The sequence below is a fragment of the Hippoglossus stenolepis genome, chromosome 16, assembly GCF_022539355.2.
Source record: "Hippoglossus stenolepis isolate QCI-W04-F060 chromosome 16, HSTE1.2, whole genome shotgun sequence".
Classification (NCBI taxonomy): Eukaryota; Metazoa; Chordata; class Actinopteri; order Pleuronectiformes; family Pleuronectidae; genus Hippoglossus; species Hippoglossus stenolepis.
In genome coordinates this window covers 6,419,508-6,440,729 of record NC_061498.1, presented here as the reverse complement: position 1 = coordinate 6,440,729, position 21,222 = coordinate 6,419,508, and the positions used below count along the sequence as shown (strand labels likewise).

Below are 21,222 nucleotides of genomic sequence, written 5' to 3'. Positions count from 1 at the left end.
CTGCAGCTTCTGTGTTTCTCTGCATAATGCACCCAAAGTGTTCCAACCAAAGTGGTTCTCCTATGCACTCGGCTCCTTTTTAAAATGTTACAGTGGCAGTTGTGTTCCGGCACCACTGCATTGTTATTAATAGCTTTGACTCCACTACAGGGCTGAACAGGCGAACCAAGGCTTACTCATCATTAAAGTCACCAAGCTTCCTGTGAAAACCAAATTAAGAGTTCCATTACAATGTGTGACATACATCAGAAATTAGATTAGTTTCCACATCAATATTTGGCAAGAAATTAAAAGTCACTGAATATTATTTGTATTTGTTGAAAAACATATTTATTTTATATTTTAAATGTTTATATCTCAACTAAATGTGTGAGTGATGTAGTCGTAAAGTGACAGTTTTTCTAGTTTAACAATTAAAAGATCCTTGGACCTAATCCGCGTGGTACAAACTAAGCGTGTACACTGTTTCCTCCAGGCTTACAGGTGGTGCTCAAATCCATCATGAAGGCCATGATTCCTCTGCTGCAAATCGGCCTGTTGCTTTTCTTCGCCATCCTCATGTTCGCCATCATCGGCCTGGAGTTCTACATGGGCAAATTCCACACAACCTGCTTTGACAATCACACAGGTAATGGAGTTGGTGTGTTTGTGTATTTTTGGAATGTGTGTTAATGTTTGTTCGAGTGCACTTCGAATAGTCACAGTGCTAGTTTGTGTAAGAAAAGACAACTTTTCTCGATACGCCGATTGAGGAGGAGTTAGTTTGGTCCTATTGAGCTTTTAGGAGGATTCTCGAATGTCCATACAAGTTAAGTAGGTTTGTCCAGTTTGCTAACCACATATTATTATCGTGTGCCTGCCTTCTGTTCTGAAACGCCTCCCCACCTCCACCCATGTCCAGGTGAGATCCGCAAAGAGTTTCCATGTGGGACGGAGCTTCCGTCGCGGCTGTGTCCACAGGGCACCACGTGTAGACAATACTGGCTGGGACCCAACTATGGCATCACCCAGTTTGACAACATCCTGTTCGCTATCCTCACCGTCTTCCAGTGTATCACCATGGAGGGCTGGACCGATCTGCTCTACTATGTATGTACTGCTGAATACATTCACACACTCGGTGACCGAACTCACACCGTTCTGTCAGTTGAAATGATCCTGCTTCGACTGTTTTGCCCTTTTGAACTATAATAACGATTGGTCATTCGTTGCCTCAGCTGCTAACGCTGGCTTTGTTAATTTGCTATCATTCCGTGCTCTGTGAGACAAGTGTGACCTCTGCTCTCTGACCCTTCACCTCCTGAGCAAGGCACTCGTACATGTTTACCATGTGCCCTCGGCTCCACTCTGCCTCCAACGTCTATATAAGGAATATATATATATATATATTTTTGTAACAGAGCCATTTTTCTTTTTTCTTAGGGTTTATACAATGTTGTAAGTTACAATACACACACACAGCATTTCCATGAGTCATCGAATCTGTTAAATCACAACGTGTTAGTGGATGTGACTAACAAAGTCAAAGTAAACGGTAAATACATTGGCTCCAAATGTGCAAGATGGCAGCGTTATATCCGGGATATTTTAGCTTCTTTCCTGCAAAGCGGTAGGAAGGGACGCGTCGACCATCTTTATATACAGTCTATGCGTATTACTCATGACATTAAACAGGAGACCCTCAGCCATTGAACAGGACCTGACCCTGATCCGTTTGCTTTCAAGGAAGCATGATCCAAACATGTGACATAATCAGTTAGTTTGTAAATCATTATGTTGCCGTGGGAATTGTACAGAACGGAATTGTTTTATCGTGTGGACCCTGTTTTTTGAGATTCTAATAATAATAATGTTTGACGGGCATTTAAATTGTGGTCATTTTTGGAGGCCATTTTGTTTGGATAAAACTCCCTTAAAATATCTGGAAAAATGATTAATATCGACAACAGTCACATTAATATTTTTAAATCTTTAGTCTGAATCTGCACAAACAAAGCACCTGTCTCATAAATTAATACAATGTAAGTGTTAAGACGTCTGGTGATTTTCACCTGTGCAAACGGTGCATTTACCCATTAAATCGGCAGCAGGTCTCGAACGGTGTCATCGCTCATGCCCAATACTGAATAGTTCCCTGTTGTCATTGGCAACGGTTGCTATGGAGACCAGAGGTAGATGAGGGTCTTTGAGTGTTACTGTAGTCATCTCTTTTTTCCCTTCTCCTCTCCCCCTCAGTTAATCACATTCTCCCCGTTGCTCTTTTTTCTTTCTTTATTCCATCTTTTTTTTTCTCTCCTTATCCTCCCTCCTCTTTCCGTCTTCATTCCTCCCTTCCTTCCTTCCCCCCCTGTCCCTCTCACTCGCTGTCCCTCCTTCCCGCTGCTGCTCTATATTTAAAAGGGCCTGTTCAGTCCAAGTTATTCTTGCAGCTGCCGGGGAGGGGAGCGATAAAAGTTTAATGGTAGAAAAAAGGGTCTGCGGTACGTTGGGTACACAGCGGCCATACCAGGGAAGAAGGAAAGATGGAGGAAGATGGTGGGGGGGGGGAGAGAGGGGAGAGGGAGGCTATGGGAAATAGAGCAGAATGTGGAGGTGAGAAAGGGTGAAATGAAGAATCAATGTAGAGTCTGATCAGGGACTTTGAGGGAGAATGGAGGGATTGAACAGAGACAGGAAGAGAGTACAGGAAGAAATAAAACGAGCGAGCATCAAGATGAAAGAATTACGTTTGGTAAAAGCGTGAGGAAGCGATTTCGGAGGACGATGAAACCAAAAGGAGAATGAAAACAATGAGGAGTGAACAAAGGAAATGGAAGGAGGGAGAGTCTGGAGAAGAGGAGGATGGTAGAGACGAAGAGGAAGAGAGCAAAGCATTATACATTATTTACTCTGCTCAGAGAAGCTAAATAGAGTGGCAGATATGCATTTACTTATTGAGATGACTTAAAGCAAAGTCATGTCAGCCCTGCTGTTGTTTATATTTCCAGCGGCAGTGGACAGCACTTCTGAGTGCACGGGCCTCCATCTTTTTAATGGCCCCACTGTCTGGGTATTAAATGAGTTTCAGGCAAATGTGGAAAACCTGATCACTCTAAATGAGAATGAGTATTTAGGAACAGTGCCGACGGTGTAGAGCACCTGCACGCAAACACTGTAAATGCATCTTAATTTGACAAAGCTGATCCATGCAGGAGTAGTTCTTCTAGCTGTCCAGCCTGCAGAGCCGCATCAAAGAAGGTATCATGTCTCAGTCGATCAAATCTTTGGTTGTGATGAGTTGTGGTGAATTTACCATTTCTCGCTTTAATAATCTGTTAACCAAGTGACGCTTCTGTTAGCTTAGGTGCTGTTATATCGAGTTCAGGGGGAAGAGCAAAACATTGATTACTTTGTCTAAAGTGTGTGTGTGTGTGTGTTTCCAGAGCAACGATGCCTCAGGGAGTGCATGGAACTGGATGTACTTCATCCCCCTCATCATCATTGGCTCCTTCTTCATGCTCAACCTGGTGCTGGGTGTGTTGTCAGGGTAAGTGTCACAGTAAAGGTTGTTTATTTGTAATCTGTTTCCTAATATGTAAGATATTAAACCAATATGGGGTTTATTGTATGCGTGCCACACCAACACGGCAAAATGTCCACATTAAAAATGTCCGCTAAGATTGTGTGTTGTGTGTGTGTGTGTGTGTGTCTGCAGGGAGTTTGCCAAAGAGAGAGAGCGTGTGGAGAACAGGAGTGAGTTCCTCAAGCTCAGAAGACAGCAGCAGATTGAGAGGGAACTCAACGGTTACCTGGAGTGGATCTGCAAAGCCGGTTTGTACAAACTATTTTTCGCACATAAAGAAACTATTTATTTAAATATTTTGTCCCCAACACTTCAATTCTCAATCCATCAGGAATGTTCTAGACATAACTATGTTGTTATTTTTTGTATTTTACTGTGAAGCAGCTGCATGGATTTGTGGCCTAGAGCAACTGGAATAATATTAGTATAAACAGTTGGAAGATTATTTAAAGTTATATTACGACATTTTTCAGTTCATCGGTGAACTCAACATGATCTGTCATGTGTTAAATTGCATTTTAGGGGCTTTCACACCTACATTGTTTGGTCCGGACCTTTTAGAATTTTCAGTTTACTTTAGTATTCCGACTTAATGAAGTGGTGTCAGTCCGGATCAAGTTCAGTTGGTTTGCAGTGTGAAAACCATTAAACGATGGAAGCCTTACTGGTCCAGAAGCCGAGCTCAGGCTCACGGGATAATTTGTCTTCACCTCTGACAACAGAGTGTTAGAATGATGAGATCGTTCATTTGATTGCATATTAACTCGTGTAGAATACTGCGCCTGGAGTTTGTGATGCTGGTACTAAAAACCATAAGGATATTACCATGGCAACAAAATTAACAAAATTAATCACTTATTTCCATTAATTTCCTCCATTCAAATGAAAATACTTTTGTAAAGTAAAAGAAGTATTTCCTAAAGGTTGAATAGTGAATGCAATACAAACCAGTTGCTGTCAAGTGTAGGTAGACACAACCCGTATAGGTGATGACAACAGGACTCTGTATGACACACATAGTCCTGTTGTCATCTTTATTCCACTATCTGAATAGACATGAACCTTTGGAGTTTCACATCTGAGAAAACAACAAATTTACAAGACTACATTTTGCGTTTGAAGTCGTGATGTTCGAGCAGTTTCAAGCAAACTGACCCTTTAACAATCACGACCAAACAGTTTGAATGTAAGTGAGCAGCCTTGATTAACATGGCTCTGGCGCAGGATTAAAGACACTTGTTTGATGCTTGAGACCCCGGCCCAGTTCCCTTTCTCTGCTGTCTCTCTCTCCGCTGTGGCCCGGTGTGGTGAGGGCAGCAAAGATGTGGAGAGGATAAGAGGAATGGAGAGGTGGAGGCTGGAAGGAGCAGATCAAGGGGCAGATAGAAAAAGGGCAGACCTTTGATCATCTTGAAAAGACGATCTACATAAAAACAAGGAGGCTGAAAACAGAGAAGGGAGCGATGAGTTACAAGGACAGGTGCAGGCCGAAGACTCTGTTTGCAATTTTAATTAAATGAGAAATGACAACAACAAAAAAAAGATTGATTTATAATGTGGAAGTCGTTAAATATACATTTAGCGTGACTTTACACTGTATTGACATTTTTATTTGTGTGTGGTTTGCAGAAGAGGTCATCTTGGCGGATGATGAGAATGAAAACGATTATGATGGTAAGAATTTGTTTGTGCATGTTTTATAGTGCATGTACGTTTTGCACATCCAATAGTCACACGTGTTTGCTTGCTTTTTGAAACAGGGTCTCGTAGGAGAGCCACAAAGAACCATAAGAGCAAAGCTGAGCTGCTGAACCCAGAGGAAGGAGAGGGAGACCTGGCCGTTGGTAAGAGAGCCTCACACAAAAACACACACACACACACACACACACAAACCACAGGTACATACAGATGCTATCTTATCTTGCATATCAGCATTACCTGACCCCGCTCTCCTTCCCCCTCCTGTCCTCCACTGCTCTGCACTTCTCTTCTCGTCTTACATATTCTTTTCATTCTCTCGTCTTTAACCCCCCTCATCCTTCCACATTTTTGTCTGCATAGCGAGACCTGACCCAGATCTCTTCCATGGTCGGAAACGTGGATCAGAACCAGAACAAGGTTTTGGGGTGAAGACCCGTAAAGACTTTAGATTTGCAGGTTTATGATACCGGTGAAGAAGATGATAATCCTAGAATGCAAAAACCTTCAGTCCAAACACCTTAACTAATCAGTTAATTAGTTAATGGTTGGTTTATTAGTTCATTAATTATTACCTCACAGTGGAAATTGTAGATTATACTCATGTGCTTAATCCCCCTCATCCCTTCACCTTTCCCGGCCTTGCTGCCTCCTCTCTCCTTCTCTCCTCCATCCCCTCTTCTTCCAGTCTTTTCATCCAAAGTTTATATGCTTTCATATACTGTATATTAGGAACTGGACAGCACCACAGAAACATTGGACCTATATAATGTGTCTATGTCTATGCTCAAGTAGAACATTTGTATGTATTGGATCTTGTTACTTATTGTCTCTGCTCCTGTGTTTATGTGACCAATGAGGGAAGCAGATCATCGTGTGTACGGTTTTGTCTTTCCTAGATGCTGAATGTACACAAACATCTCTGTTCAGATAATTATATCACATTTATCTTGCTTTCCCTTCCAGGTTCACCATTCGCTCGTGCCAGCTTGAAGAGCTCCAAGCTCGAAGGATCAACCTTCAAGAGGCGCGAGCGCCGGCTGCGCTTCTTTATCAGACACATTGTTAAGTCCCAGGCCTTCTACTGGAGTGTGCTGTGTTTGGTGGGCCTCAACACGATGTGTGTGGCTGTGGTTCACTATGACCAGCCAGAACCACTTTCGGATTTTCTGAGTGAGTAGGAGGGCGTGGGGATACATACATACTTTGGGTGCAAGCATAGCACAGATTATCTCTGCAATATGCACAAACACTCTCATCGCAGATTACTGGAAGAGAGTGGGTGAGCAAATTCTTAAAGTAAACGTGACTAAATCCATGACAGAGCACATCCAAACAAAATCTGTCCTCCTCTTGTACACAGTTTAGTGTTGGTCTCTATTTGTTACATGTATATAGTACATATAGACATTTTTATTTCTCCCTTGCATACTTAAACAGTACCCTTCCTTGGATGGATGAATGAATGGAAGGTTGAAGCATGCAAGGTCTCCTCTCTCGTTTGAGCTTCCTCTCCTCCTCCTCCTCCTCCTCCTCCTCACATCTCGTCTTCCTCCTTCCGTGTAGATTTTGCAGAATTCATCTTCCTGGGGATATTCTTGACAGAGATGTGTATAAAGCTGTATGGCCTGGGCAGACAGGCCTACCTCAACTCCTCCTTCAACTGCTTCGACTGCATTGTGAGTCCCACTGCACACAGCTGTAGACTGTACACATATACACACAAACACACAAAAATCCATCGATGAGTTACTCATCATGACACTTGCGTGTGCTCGTATTCGTGTCAGGTGATCGGTGGTAGTATATTCGAAGTGCTGTGGTCCATCATCCAGCCGGGCACGTCGTTTGGCATCAGCGTGCTGCGAGCTCTCAGGTTATTGAGGATCTTCAAAGTCACCAAGTGAGTCAGTTACTAGTTATAAAGTAATGTTATTTCTTATATTCACACAAGGACGTAATGTTAAAGATGTCGCAGAATAAAATCCAGAATAAAAAACATGCTTTCTGTCTGTCTGTCTGTCAGGTACTGGGCATCTTTGCGTAACCTCGTCGTTTCTCTGCTCAACTCCATGAAGTCCATCATCAGCTTGCTCTTCCTGCTCTTCCTCTTCATCGTCGTCTTTGCCCTGCTGGGCATGCAGCTCTTCGGAGGACAGTCAGTGCTGTTTGCCTTCACCTTTGCTCGCTCTTTCCCTCTCTCCGTCCCTTTTTTGGAGTCTTTATTTAATTTTCTGCTCAGAGATTCATTTTTTCCTAATCGCCAAAGTCATTTCAGAGCAGTTTTTCAGAGCAGATATTTGTTGTGCTAGCAAGATGCTTTTTCATTTCCTGTCCCTCTCTGCATTTGTTCTCACACGTCTTCTTTCCAACTCTCTCTCTCTCTCTCTATATATATATATATATATTCTTTTTCTCCCCTGCTAGGTTTAATTTTGAAAATGGCACTCCTCCGACCAACTTCGATACCTTCCCCGCAGCAATAATGACGGTGTTCCAGGTGAGCAGAGGGCAATGAACTGCAGAGGGGAGGGAGGGAGGGAGGGAGGGATGGAGGGAGGGGAGCAGCCTGGTAGGAGAAGACGAGGACTGGATTAGGACGGAAATGATTAAAGGACCAAAGAGGATTTGCACACGAGGGAACGATATGAAATGTAGAATTCAAGTTTTTAATTCCTGAATGTCATTAGTCAAAACAATAATTGTGCTAAATCTTTTCTGTATTTAAAGGTGTGTGTGTGTGTGTGTGTGAGACAGAGAGAAGCTGATTTTTAGTTTTGACTTTGTTTTTGCATCTTAAATAAATACATAATGTGTCTGGGTGTATATTATGTACTCTATCAAAGCATCAATCAATCGTCAAATCCCTAGAGGTCCTTGGTGTGGGTATGGCCTTGTCTTACTATTTACGTGTGTGTGTGTGTGTGTGTGTGTCTGTCAGATCCTGACCGGTGAGGACTGGAACATGGTGATGTACGATGGCATCAAATCTCAGGGCGGAGTCAACAAGGGCATGGCCTTCTCTATCTTCTTCATCGTCCTCACACTTTTTGGCAACTGTATCCTCCGACAGTGGAACTCACACAATACTGCAATACTCTGGTTTGCCAGCCAGTCGGTTACTTTGTGTGTATGTTGTTCAAACAAACGCCCACATGCTGGATTTCCTTTAACTCTGTTCTCAGACACTCTGCTCAATGTGTTCTTGGCCATCGCTGTGGACAATTTGGCCAACGCACAGGAGCTGACCAAGGTTCACTGCAGTCACTGCTTTAACTAACATCTCCGTTTCTTGTCTGAATTCTAAGAGCTACAGCAGTTATGCTCCTCTGCTCCATCTGTTTCCCTCATTGGCGATATTTCCCGCCCGACTCATCTCTTGCTTTTGATTTCCCTCCCTCCTCATTGTCTGTCTGTGCAGGATGAGCAGGAGGAAGAGGAGGCTGCCAGTCAGAAGATCGCCCTGCAGAAAGCCAAGGAGGTGGCTGAAGTCAGTCCGCTGTCTGCCGCCAACCTCTCCATCGCAGCGTGAGTTTCCGACTCTTCCTCCCGCGCTCTTGTTTTGATTGAGGAGTTTTTTGAAAGCTCAGTATACTGCACTTACAAATTGAATTGTTCTGTGTAAGTTTGGACCTTCACTTCTTCAGGTATCAGTCTGACTCGTGTGTGACGCAATTGTGCATCACAGTGAGCCTCAGTGAACCATTCATATTCGTCATCGATACAATAATAAGTATTTTCCCTTGCTTCAGAATAAACGTTTTAACATTTATAGGTCGACATGCACACTTTTAATCCACTGACCTAAATAAACCTAAACATGTATATAGATGTTTTTTTCTCCCTCTGTCTCTTCTCTCTGTTTTATTTCTCTTTCTCGTACGCTTTTGTGCATACTAAAACACACACACACACACACACACACACACACACACACACACACACACACACACACACACACACACACACACACACACACACACACACACACACACACACACACACACACACACACACACACACACACACAAAGCCTGCATTGGATTGATCTTGGCCAGCCCTCCTCTGGTCAGGAGAGTCGGAGTCTTTGATCCCTTTTTCTCTGTGTACACAGGGGTCTTTCCTTTTCACTCCTGGTAAAGTTCACACACTCTCACTCATAGACACACACACACACACACAATCCACACAGTTTCGCCTGTAAAATAAAAAAAGAAGAAGCACAACAGGTGAGCCCAAGCCACACACACACGTACACGCAGTCCTGACCTTTACTGCTTTGATATATGTGCCTTCGGGCCACTTTATATCACACACACATTACATCATACAGTTCATTCACAGATGCAACGAACAAACGTTAAATTCTCCCTGCAGATGCTCATGATTTGTGTTCATCCTCTTGTGAATCACACTCGGCGTTACTTCGTGTGCTGTATGTTGTGCACTTTACCGTGCTGTGTACATTTGTGTCTGTGTATCAGTGAGCTTTATTTTAGCTGGGAGTTCTGTAAAGGTTAAATATTTATTTCTCAATACAATGTGTGTGTGTGGGAGAGAGAGAAAGAGAGAGAGAGAGAGAGAGAGAGAGAGAGAGAGAGAGAGAGAGAGAGAGAGAGAAAAGAGAAAAGAGAAGGCTGTTTGTTGGTTTAATTAGAAATCTGCTTTTGCATCCTGCAGCAAACTTGCAAACCTCCGCCAAGGCCCAACAGTCCCACGTATGAAACCACATTTAAATTCATTAGAATTCAAACCGGCCAGAAAAACATCCCACCGATTTTTTATTTGGATCTGCACCAAGTTGTACGTACTCATAGAAATCAGTCCCCTAGACATGCCTAATATCAAGATGCATGAGAAATTATAAAGTGGAAAAAAAAAATAGGATCTATCTGCCCCCTGATCCAAATCCACTCCAAAATCGAATGGGTTCTTCCTTGGCTCCTGTCCCACCCCTACACAAAATTTAATTGAAGTTGGTTGAGTAGTTTTTCCGTAATCCTGCCAAAAAACTAATTAACGCAGACAAACATATATTCACACGTTGATTATTATATACTTTAAAAGCCAAATGGCTAAGTATAGACTCGAGTGTTGCATAAAGTCAATTTTAGTTTCCGGTTTCTTTTCTTTCTTTTTGATTAAACTGTAAATCCCAGTTCTGCTGATGTAGGGCTGCAAGGTGCATCACATTCCAATAAGTTAGTTTAAATCCAAACCCCTCGTTTCTGTAGTTTTAAAAAGGAACAACGTTGAAATTCCCAAATGTTTTTTTTTCTCCGTCGAGCACCAAGCAGGGATTTTAAACTTTGAGACCAGTGGTGCATGAAGAATCTCTTAAGAAGATATTCTATGGTAGATTCAGGACAGTCGGCTGCCATGACAGCTCCAGAACACCCATGGAAAACAGTTGTAAGGCTACATAGCAGTAACTAATCTAAATAGATTGAAGCAATGCAGTAAATCAGTTTTTAGACATTTTACTGTGGTCTTACCAAGGTATTTTCAGTAGTTAATGGATTACAACCTCTGTGATATGTGTTTACTAAACTGAAACTGTTAACCTGCTGTTTAAAGTAACATGATCTCATTGGTTTATATGCTGTACTCTTTGTGTGATTTATCCTCATCACCACAGGCTTATTACTACATTATAATGCAATATTTCTGCAATGTGCATAAAAAGTATTTTGTAGTCGTAGTAATTAGTACACCACTAGTATACCATTATACTAGTAATACCACTAGTAATTAGTAATAACTATTCGTAATTAGTAATAACTATTAGTAATTAGTAATAAAATAGTTATAAATTATTATAATATTAGTAATAACTAGTAATTAGTACACCACTACTATACCATTAGTACACCACTGCAATTTGTTGCAGTGGTGTACACTGTTAACCTTTGCATTATTTTAAGTTAAACACAACAAAATACACAGTAAAATACCATAAAACATCTTTACAGTTAGTTACAGCAATTTGCTCGGCATTGTGGGTAAAGTGCACGATACACTACGTCATTTACAGTAAAATAATTTGAATTTGAATAATAAACATGGAAGCTGAAAAAGTGCGAACTGATTTGCAGAAACGTAGTTAGAGAATTAAAATGTTTGAAATGAAAGACACTGTTCAGACTAACGGGAACATGAGAGACGAAACTCCGATTGTAAAAGAGGCAAAGACCGATCAGAAGAGAACGGGGCAACATTAGTGAGTGATGCAAGAAAGATGAAATTTGTGAGATTGCAAAAAAAGGAGGATGTTGAAAAATGAATTGATGAAGAGATGGAAACAAATTGTAGAGGTTGAGTGTGCGTGAATGTCCTAGTGTGTGTGTCTTTGTGTGTTTATGTGTGTGTGTGAAGGGTTGCATTCCAAAATTCTAAACCTTTTCGGCCAAAATGTCGCCAGATTTGTTCCCTTTTTGCATTTCAGGAATGTATTTAGCAAATTTGACAGCTGACTTGAGCAGTGACCATGTTTCAGTGCAGACAGGCTGTTTCTTTTCATTTATTAAATGGTGGATGGACAGCCCATTTTGGAATGAAATCCTCCTTCTGTTTTTTCGTGCCATCTCACTCACCAGCTGTTTCCCTCCTCAGCAACAAAGTACACAGTGAGTGTCACAACGCTTCCGACCCCTTTCTGGACTGGTATTTATTTATTTGTTTATTCATTTCTGAATACCTTCTGTTTATTGACTTTACCACCATCCCTCGCTTTCTTGTCTGTGCTTTAGAACGCCCTCCTCTCCTTGTCCCCTTGTTCTTTACTCTGTTTATGAATCACATACTTGGCTTTCTCTAGCTGTCCTTTGTGTTGGCTTATTTTTTACGAGTACATTTTTCTGTCACCTGCACCTCGCAGTACGGCTGTTGCTTTACTGTGGTTGACTGTCGGCCGCGAGAGAAGTGGGAGTTAGAGCTGATTTACTCGTAGAACTTTTGGAAGGAGGCGGTCAATGGCTGTTTTTGGGGACGTTTCTGCATCACGTAGATTAAACACCTGCTCCGTCAGTCCGGCCAATAACACATTCTTGTAATCATTGTGACGAGCTCAGTGGGGGGGTTTTGGGTGCCATTTTTTGTTTGGGTGGGTTAATTATAGATTATCATAAGAAATTCTGACCTTGCCTCGGTGTTATCCTCCATTTTGTGTCCCTACATGGTTTATCAAAGCGAGGCTGCCCCGCCCACGTGCTTTGGCAAGCTGTGTCGACACCAAAAACCTCGTTCTGTCGCGCTGCCTTGTTCTGTAGGTCCGGCCAAATGACCCTTCAAATGTCTGCCCCCCCCCCCAGTGTGTCTTTATGTCCTGGCTATTTTACGTACTTATATTTTGGTGTTGGTTTTCACATCCCTCTCATGTCTCTGTGTGTACATTTGCGCAGCAGTGTGCGTCTCAGAACGGCTCTTCTAACGCTGCCAACCCCCTCCTCCCTGTCCGCCCTGTTCCGTTTTTGCAGTAAGGACCAACAGAAGAACAACAATAAGGGAATCAATAAGTCGGTGTGGGAACAACGTACCAAGGAGCTGAGGAAGCAGACCCTGGCGTCCAGCCGAGAGGCCCTCTACAACGAGCTGGACCCCGACGACCGCTGGAAGGCAAGGGCAGGGAGGGAGGAGCAAAACAATGTAAAGGACAAGGCAAACAAAGCCCCTAGACTTGTGGTATCAGTGTACACAAGTGACGGCAAATATCCTGATGATGTGGTGGTGATGAATTACATGTTTATCTGGTGTTTATTATGTATAGTTTATTTATTAATGGTACATTTGCCATCGGTGATCAATATAATGGCCGGACAATACCAAAACGTACGACGGTGTATAAGGGCCATGTTGAGGAAAAGACATTTTAAGAATAAAGTCTTTGTATTAACAGAATAAAGTCATAATTAAGGTGAAAGTCCAAATATTAGACAAAGACACGTCTATTTTAATGTTAGACAACATTATAGGTTTCATACACAATGTTTTAAAAGTCCTAATACGTATGATGCTGTTGTGCTGATGAGCCAAAAGCTTAAGTATTATATTATTTGTGCAATTTATAGTGAAGTATAATTTAACAAGGTGCTCCATATTCTTTAATTTAACACAGCAACATGACATTTATAATATGACTGACTTGTTTGTTGTTGTTTTTCAACATGGCCCTAATACTCTGTAGTACAAATGTGAATATATTCTATAATCTAGATCTATTTAATATATAGTTTTTTCCACTTTTTGTCCATCTAGAAAGACTTAAAACTTCTCTTCTCTCTTCTGTATCTTCACACTTTCCCTCCTGGCTGCCTCTCCATCCCTTGCTCTCCTTGCAGGTGAACTTCTCTCGAAACGTCCGTCCAGACATGAAGACCCACCTGGATCGACCCTTGGTGGTCGACCCCCTTGAGAACCGCAACAACAACACCAACAAGACCACTGCCAACAATTCAGACCTCTGCTTCAGCCAGCACCATCCCGCCGATGAGCTCCACAGACAAACACGCCTCCACGAACACGCCGGGGAAGTAGGCGGGGGTGGTGGCGGAGGCTCGGGTCCAGTCAGACCTCCCTTACAGCGGGGGGAGTCCACAGAAAGCAGGCGGAGCCGTAAAAGTGAGCACCACCACCACTCCTCGCACGTCCGACTGGATGCCACAGTGATACCTGGGCCAGGCTCGGAGGAGAGGCCGTCCAGACGCCACCACCACACCCGCAGCGGGAGTCGAGGGGGAGGGCAGTCGGAACACAAGAAGCCCAGGTCGCATCGAAAGATTGCAGAGGAAGGCGAGGAGGGCGGGGGAGGTGGTGGGAAAACGGGGAGGCACAAGAGCAAAGGGGTGGACGGAGGTGGAGAGGGAGGAGAGAAGGAGGCACCTGGGGAAGGCAGTGAGAGGAGGCCAAGAAGAAGTCGCCATGGCAACCAAACAGACGGCGAGGGGAAGAGGATGTGTCAGCATAGAAGGAAGTACGTCCAATGCACGTGGAAATAAGATATTTTTTACTTTAACTGATGTTTGGATGGATAAACTCATCTGTTGTATGCTCCTGTCACTTTCCATTCTTCCCTCTCCTCTCTTTCTCCGTCTTCTCTTTTTCTTCTCACTCCCTCTTTTCCAGGGAATGCAGTGTCCCCAACCTCTCGACCACACGGCCCATCCAAAAGAGCCTCTCTAGGCAGGACAGCCAGTACAGCGAGGATATGGACAACCTCATGAATACCAAGCTGGTCTCTGGCACCACCCCGCCCGGCGAGGGTCACCCCATTCCAGTTGCCAGCCGCACTATGGCCCCCGGCTATGGATCTGCCCTCCATCTTGCTAACAGCGGCACTCACGGGAGTTTAGTTACGTTAGATAGCTACGGGAACATCGGACATCACCGTGCCAACAGTGTCCTCAGGCTGCCCCACCCTGACTACACATCAGTAGACATGCCAATTTTTCCATCCACCAATGCCATACTGCAGGGTAATGGCAAAATGACTCAGTGTTTTTTAAACTCTGTTCTCTCTTTTCAGCCTTAATAACAAACTCTGGTTTTTCTTTACCCCATTTGTTCTCCCTCCTCCTCCTGATCCAGTCAACAAGAACGCCAACACGGAGCCTCTGCCGGCGAAGGAGGACAAGGACGACGACGACGACGAGAAGGGAGGTGAAGGAGGACCCAGGCCCATGCCTCCCTTCAGCTCCATGTTCATCCTGTCCACCACCAACCCGTAAGTTAAACCTGGGTTTGATACACAGGTCAATTGCATACAGAGGCCGAGTTTACATGCAGTAAAACAGAAAATACTGCAGCTCGAATGGTGTCCGTAGCACAAACGTCTCTGTCTGCTCTTAGGTTTCGACGAGCATGTCACTACATCTGCACCCTGCGTTACTTTGAGATGTGCATCCTGCTGGTTATCGCCATGAGCAGTATCGCTCTGGCTGCCGAAGACCCCGTCTGGCCCGAATCTCCTCGCAACAATGTAAGACATTCGCTACAGCCTACATTGGTACTTTCATGTGTGTATATGTTATCACTGAGTCTGAATGCCTGAATCAAACAAGCGCACCTAAATCTGTCCTTCAAACTAAGCCCGAGTGAGAAACAATTTAAGTTCAACCATCATTAGATAAAAGGTGAATCACACTCGAATGTACGATTTTTTTGCTTCACATCTTAATTTGAACTGTCTCTCTCTTCGTACAGGTTCTACGCTATTTTGATTATGTCTTCACCGGAGTGTTCACATTTGAAATGCTGATAAAGGTAAAAGTATATCAAGAAAAACGATTCACTCCAGAGAACTTCAGGTCAAATTAGACATTTTTACTCCACATTGTGGCCAAATTGCATCACAGTCACGCTCTCGTCCTCTCTCGTAGATGGTCGATCTGGGCTTGGTCTTGCACCAGGGCTCTTATTTCCGGGACTTGTGGAACATCCTTGACTTTATAGTGGTTAGTGGTGCTCTGGTGGCCTTCGCCTTCACGTAAGTCTCCCCTCCTGCCTCCCCCTTCCTCCTCCCTCTCTCATGTCTGTTTACTGCCTCACTGGCACCTTGGAGTACAGCCTCCCCCCCCCGTTCTTCTCGAATCACCCATGTTTGGACTCTCTCATATCCCTTTCTTCTAATTCATCTTCTGCTCTTTCAGTCGCTCTCGCTCTCTCTCTCTTGTCTGCTCCTCCATTAAACTTAATCCTATCTCTGCTGACAAATGGCCAACCCTCCGTAGCTGGCCATTTCCTCTGCCTTTTCTCTCTCATTCAACTTTAGTCCCACAGTCCCGCCATTCCTAAACCCCACCACCGACCCCCAACGTCCCTTCATGGCATAAAATAGTATCCCAGCATTCCCTCCCTGGCCGCCTCCTCTTCCTACTGTGAGAGGTGAGGACCACCCTTTGCACCTGTAACCCTTTAGTGCCCAGGGCGTTCTAGAATTAAAGACCCCATGCAAAGCCTGGCCAGGTCATGCTGAGGTCGCTCCCAAATCTCTCCACACCCATCACCTCGACAAAGCAGGTACTTTGAATCTTACCTAATCTGCATGACTGCGGGTTTTTAATAGTTAATAGCTTATAGGTTATGTGTACTACGCTGGGTATGAAGCATGAATTTTGAGCTTTAAGATTTGCTGTTCTGCTTTTGCATGGGGAGTATAAAGTGAAGCAGAGCCGCAGGATCTAATGTAATATTGTTATAGTTAGAAGATGCACATACTAAGTCCAGCAAGTGTATGATGGTGATGCTGTAACCTTCTATCACATTCTCACACAGGTCACCTGCAGAAACATGAGGTTGTGCTTGACTTTAGAATAACTTTATTAATATGGCACCTCTCAAGAGAGCTTCCCAACAAAGGACAAATAAAAGACAACAAGAAAATGATTAAAACAAGTGGAATAGCGCATAAAATAATTGAAATTCATGAAATCGCTGTTTTCTGATAAAAACAAAAATCACCTACAAGGCTAATTAGAGGGGATCATACGGTTTAAAGAGCAGAATTTGTTGATGCAGCAGATTTCGCTGGACAGAGGTAACTTTTGTTCAGTTGGATTTTTTCTAAAAGCAATACCTTGGTCTTCTATACCAAAACTTGGATGTTTGTCTGACACTGAAGCAGTGTGAGCAAAATCAGAGGCTTCAGTGTTTAGTGCATGAAAGCATTGTCTGATACTGTGTGTGGTTGACCCGTGACCAAAGTCCGACTAGACTGGGTTGTGACGAGGGAGGCATCAGTCACGAGGGAACGTGCGGCGAGGACCCAGTCGCTCCTAGATGTCAGCGCGCCGCAGAATGCTGACTGCAGGAAGACTGTCCCTGCTTTGTTTGGATGAGCAGGAACTTTTGTTGCTACATTGAAGCAACTCATCACTCGCTTGGATCTGCATCCTGAGCTCCTGTTGGTTGAGAGGCGAGGAGGGAGGGGAATGATCCATGGTGCCATACTCGTTCTGAAGAGAAGAGGATGATCTTCCTTCTTTTTGTTGACCCTTTCCAAAACCCAGCAGGCAGTGGGGTCACAGGAGGCCAAAGGTTACGTTAAATTGAACCCCGCCCATTCTGAAGCAATGTCGTTACTTCCAGAAATGGTCAAAGAAGCCCAGTTTTTTAGCCTTACAGAGGAAAACCAGGTATTTAGAAGACAAAACGTTTGATTCCTTTCCTGTTTACCTCTTGATGCTGTCGTGAAGCATTCTCCTTCTACAAGATGTTTCTGGGCACCGAGGATGTTATTGACAGGTTCCGATTCCAAGCGACAAAGTGGGAGAGAGAGCAGGCAAAGGGACGGGTTGGAACCGAACCTGCGGCCGCTGCAGAGGACTCCAGCCTCGGCGCTCACCCAGACGAGCCATCGGGCGACCCTCTGCGTTACTTTCTTAACTAGCCCTGCTAATGTTTGATGAATCATACAATTTGGCTCATGTACAGGCTGCTTGTCCAGAACCATATACCTGTTCTCCAGTTGAGACATCAGAGGGTATGTGCTTGTTGTTTCTGACTCTTCGTAGAAATCCAAATCCAAAATGATTGAATTCTGCACAATGCCTTTGATAAATAACATTTTTTTAAACGCTTGATCACTTGACTAGAGTCATAAGCTGATTCTAACAACAAAAAAACTCCACTTTCCATTTTTCCCAGCATGGTATCCTCCAACAGTTTTTCCATTGGTCTGGAATTTAGACACAATCACTCAACCTTCAAACTACCTGACCTGCAGTGAAGCCTAAAGTTGGTTATTACGGTCAAAGAACAAAATACAGAACAGTCCCCACGTAGAATTCACCTTCCTCCTCCCTCCTCCATCCTTTCACCATCTTTCACCAACACCCGAAATCTCTCGTACTTCTCCCTACTCATCCTCAAAAGTCAACGCAGATCCCACAGACCTAACTTAAGGAAAATGCATCTTTCAACTTCATTATAACTGAGCTCATCACAGATATTTTGTAGCGCAGTTCATGGTCAGTACTATACGTTGCCACAGAAGGAAAGATCATCCCTTTCATTTGATTTCCATCAGTAGTTTCAGTTTGTGAATCAATGCATTCAAGGTCATTTTGAACTATAATAAGCTGCTTTGTGTTTTTCGAGCCACAGCCACTTCTTTAGTTTTAGTTTTTAATGTCCCGTGGCTGCATTGCATGATGGTGCATTAAGACGTATATCAATAGATGAAATGGTGTCTCTGCCAAGTAACATCAATGAAGAATTGTGGCCTCAGAACAGAAGACACAGAAACTGAATGTTTGCCACAGATCTTTTGCAAGCGCCGCAAACGTCTCTGCTGTCAGACTCTGGCTGTGGTAGAGCAACGTCAGCATGATCTCACATAGGTTTTTTTACAGCTTATCAATGTGTAGATTATTTGAATGAAGGCCGTGTAACTTAAACCAGTAACATTGACACAACATGGCAGGTGCTCCAGGGTTCTAGTGGTGGTGCCCCATCCACAAGACAAGTCTTTCTTCCTGAATCCTCTTTATCTGTGTGTTCTCTCACTAACTCTCTGATTTTGGTTTAATCTACTTATGTATGTGCTACACATAAACCTGTCTGTGTGTGTATTATCTGTGCGCTGTGTCTTCTAAACTCTCTGTGTTGCATATTGAGATGTGGTTGAACTCTGCAAGTGTCTGTATTTCTTCTCTCTGTGACGTCTGTGTCTCTCTGAAGTCTCCCGAGGAATCGTCGAGTATAGAGCGATGAAGGCAGTCGTAGAAGTGTGAAGGGATATAATGTTAAAAGTGAGGTTAAAATTACTGAACGAAAATCATCAACCGTGAAGAAAAATAGTAAATAACCAAAGAGAATACGAAAGCAGCACGATGGCAATTTTATCAATAAATAACCCCCCAAGACAAATAGATTTTCAATCAATCAATTTCATCAAGCCAGTTTAACCAGTAACAATCTGATTTAACTACGATGGGGGTTAAAGACACTAATGCCTGATGGTTGAAATCCGAACCAGTCCGGGACAGACTCGTGCGCATCCAGATAGTGCCTTAATTCAATCGGTGGAAATCAAACAGCATTTCAGGAAGGATCAGCAGTCTCGCCGGAGATGTTTATCGCCCCTTTAATTGTATTAGTCTGGTCTGAGGGCTGCTGGTGTCTTGGGCCACTTGAGCCGCTTGTCCTGCACATTTCTGCAGTCGGTCTGAGCTCCACGTCCGAGACGGGCTCCAGACGCACAGACGCTGGCTGCACGGGAACTGACCATGTGTGGCTACGGCTTGAAGGGGTTTCTTGGCATTTTGAAATTTTCCTCTCATCAGGCGATATTTGTTCGAGCAGAAAATAAATGTGAGCACGCCGGCCTCGCATCACTTGCAGTCCTCAAACCTGCGAGGGTTCGGCTCCCGGTTCGTTTAGAGCTTTGCTACATCAGAGATTTTAAAAGTTCAACTACATTTGGAAGGTTGTGGTGGAAATGGAATTCAATGCAGTCATTCGTCATTAATGCAACTCAGCAATTGAAGAAATGATATGTAAAAACTTTCATTTAAAAAGTGTTATATTTAGTTGACTTAGTTGTACTTAAATTATCCAAAACGTTTCCAAAAATATTCCAACCCAGAGAAATCCCCAATTTTATTTAAGGTAAAGGGACGTTTCATTTTGGTCGCATCTTTTTTTCGCTTTACCTTCCGGAGCAAGCGACGTATGGTGAAGGAATAAAACACTGAAAGCCAGTTAGCCAGTTTATTCATTGCCATTTGCTGCATAGCGGGAATTAAACTTTAATAAATCATGTCATCCGTGAACAGGATTTGCACTTGAGTCGTGTCAGGTTGATTTTCATCGGTAATGGTGGTGAAGACAACAACTCCCATGATCCCAGGCTGCGTCATCAAACTAGGTCTTTTGTCATTGTTTTGATTGAGAGACCCCTAGTGGTTGAAGTTACGTATTATACGTTTAATAATAATGAATCCAGTGTTATTTCTAGATGGAAAAAAAACAACAACTGTGTTGTACTCACGCTTCTTGTCTTTACTGGGAGTGTTTATTTGCCTGTGTACCAGTAGTCAGTGGGTGGGAGGGAGGGTTGACCTAACAAAAAGCAGGCTCTGTCTTTTCTTCTTTTCTGTCTCTCATGTGAATGTTTTCCCCTCGAAAATCCCTCCTTTCTCTATGTCCCATTCTGTTTCTTCCTCCCAACCTCTTGTCTTTTTTGTCCCTTTGTCTCACTGTCTCTCACCCCTCTCTCATCTCTCTGTCTGGACCTACAGCAGCGGCGGCGGGTAAAGATCTCTCTCTTTTTCCTCCTCATTTCTTCCCCTCTGCACCCTCGGTGCCCGTGTTTCTGACCACCTCTCCCTTTTCCTCCATCCCTCATCCCAGTTGATTACTGTACTCGTCTCCTCTTCCCTTTTCTGAATCATTGTTCAACATGGAACAGCTCTGACTCAAACACAACTAAACCTCAAGTTGACACAGATACCGTGTGATTTTTACAATTGTTTTTTTTTGTGTGTGCTGTGGAACCTAAGAGCGGTGCGATCATGCACATGCACACACAGAGACGGACATGTGTGCACACAAAAGTCAACTCACACACACAAACAGTCGCAGTCTAACATCTGGTGTAACAGCTGTAAGACACATGCACCATACACACAGCTGCCTACTCCCCTCAGGACCAATCAGTGACCTGTAACCTTATCCTCCTCACCCTGATCTGAGGGAGTTTTCTATGATACTAAAAGTATTTATTGTACTGTAAGTAAACAAGTTGAGATTTAGCTGTTTACAGTGTAGCTCACTTTTGGTATCAGTGAACAAAGTATTGATTATTTACCGTGGGATTAGATTTAGTTTAGTAAAGCACAGGCTCCCATGCAGTTTTTAAAGTTTTTTAGTGCTGAGTGAGTGTTTTGGTGCAGCTGATATATTACTTCCTCTTCTCTCGTACATGTAAATCGAAACAGAAGAGGTTTGGATGAGCATTTCAGACA

At 43.4% G+C, this 21,222-nt stretch overlaps 1 protein-coding gene across 10 annotated transcripts in view; it reads left to right on the top strand.

The window, feature by feature from the left end:
- The window catches only part of cacna1aa (calcium channel, voltage-dependent, P/Q type, alpha 1A subunit, a), a 65,340-nt gene that overhangs the window by 9,411 nt on the left and 34,707 nt on the right, over positions 1-21,222 (top strand). For 9 of the 10 annotated variants that reach the window (XM_035180530.2, XM_035180535.2, XM_035180531.2 and 6 more), the window contains exons 4-26: positions 476-628; positions 902-1,089; positions 3,423-3,526; positions 3,695-3,810; positions 5,192-5,236; positions 5,323-5,406; positions 6,227-6,433; positions 6,827-6,939; positions 7,051-7,163; positions 7,287-7,418; positions 7,688-7,760; positions 8,202-8,319; positions 8,446-8,513; positions 8,682-8,788; positions 11,873-11,923; positions 12,736-12,904; positions 13,597-14,228; positions 14,381-14,730; positions 14,843-14,978; positions 15,104-15,233; positions 15,458-15,517; positions 15,634-15,740; positions 20,497-20,508. In XM_035180530.2, coding sequence (XP_035036421.2) covers positions 476-628; positions 902-1,089; positions 3,423-3,526; positions 3,695-3,810; positions 5,192-5,236; positions 5,323-5,406; positions 6,227-6,433; positions 6,827-6,939; positions 7,051-7,163; positions 7,287-7,418; positions 7,688-7,760; positions 8,202-8,319; positions 8,446-8,513; positions 8,682-8,788; positions 11,873-11,923; positions 12,736-12,904; positions 13,597-14,228; positions 14,381-14,730; positions 14,843-14,978; positions 15,104-15,233; positions 15,458-15,517; positions 15,634-15,740; positions 20,497-20,508 — 3,268 coding nt within the window. The remainder of the gene's footprint in view (positions 1-475; positions 629-901; positions 1,090-3,422; positions 3,527-3,694; positions 3,811-5,191; positions 5,237-5,322; positions 5,407-6,226; positions 6,434-6,826; positions 6,940-7,050; positions 7,164-7,286; positions 7,419-7,687; positions 7,761-8,201; positions 8,320-8,445; positions 8,514-8,681; positions 8,789-11,872; positions 11,924-12,735; positions 12,905-13,596; positions 14,229-14,380; positions 14,731-14,842; positions 14,979-15,103; positions 15,234-15,457; positions 15,518-15,633; positions 15,741-20,496; positions 20,509-21,222) is intronic. The other variant, XM_035180532.2, reaches the window with a different exon arrangement.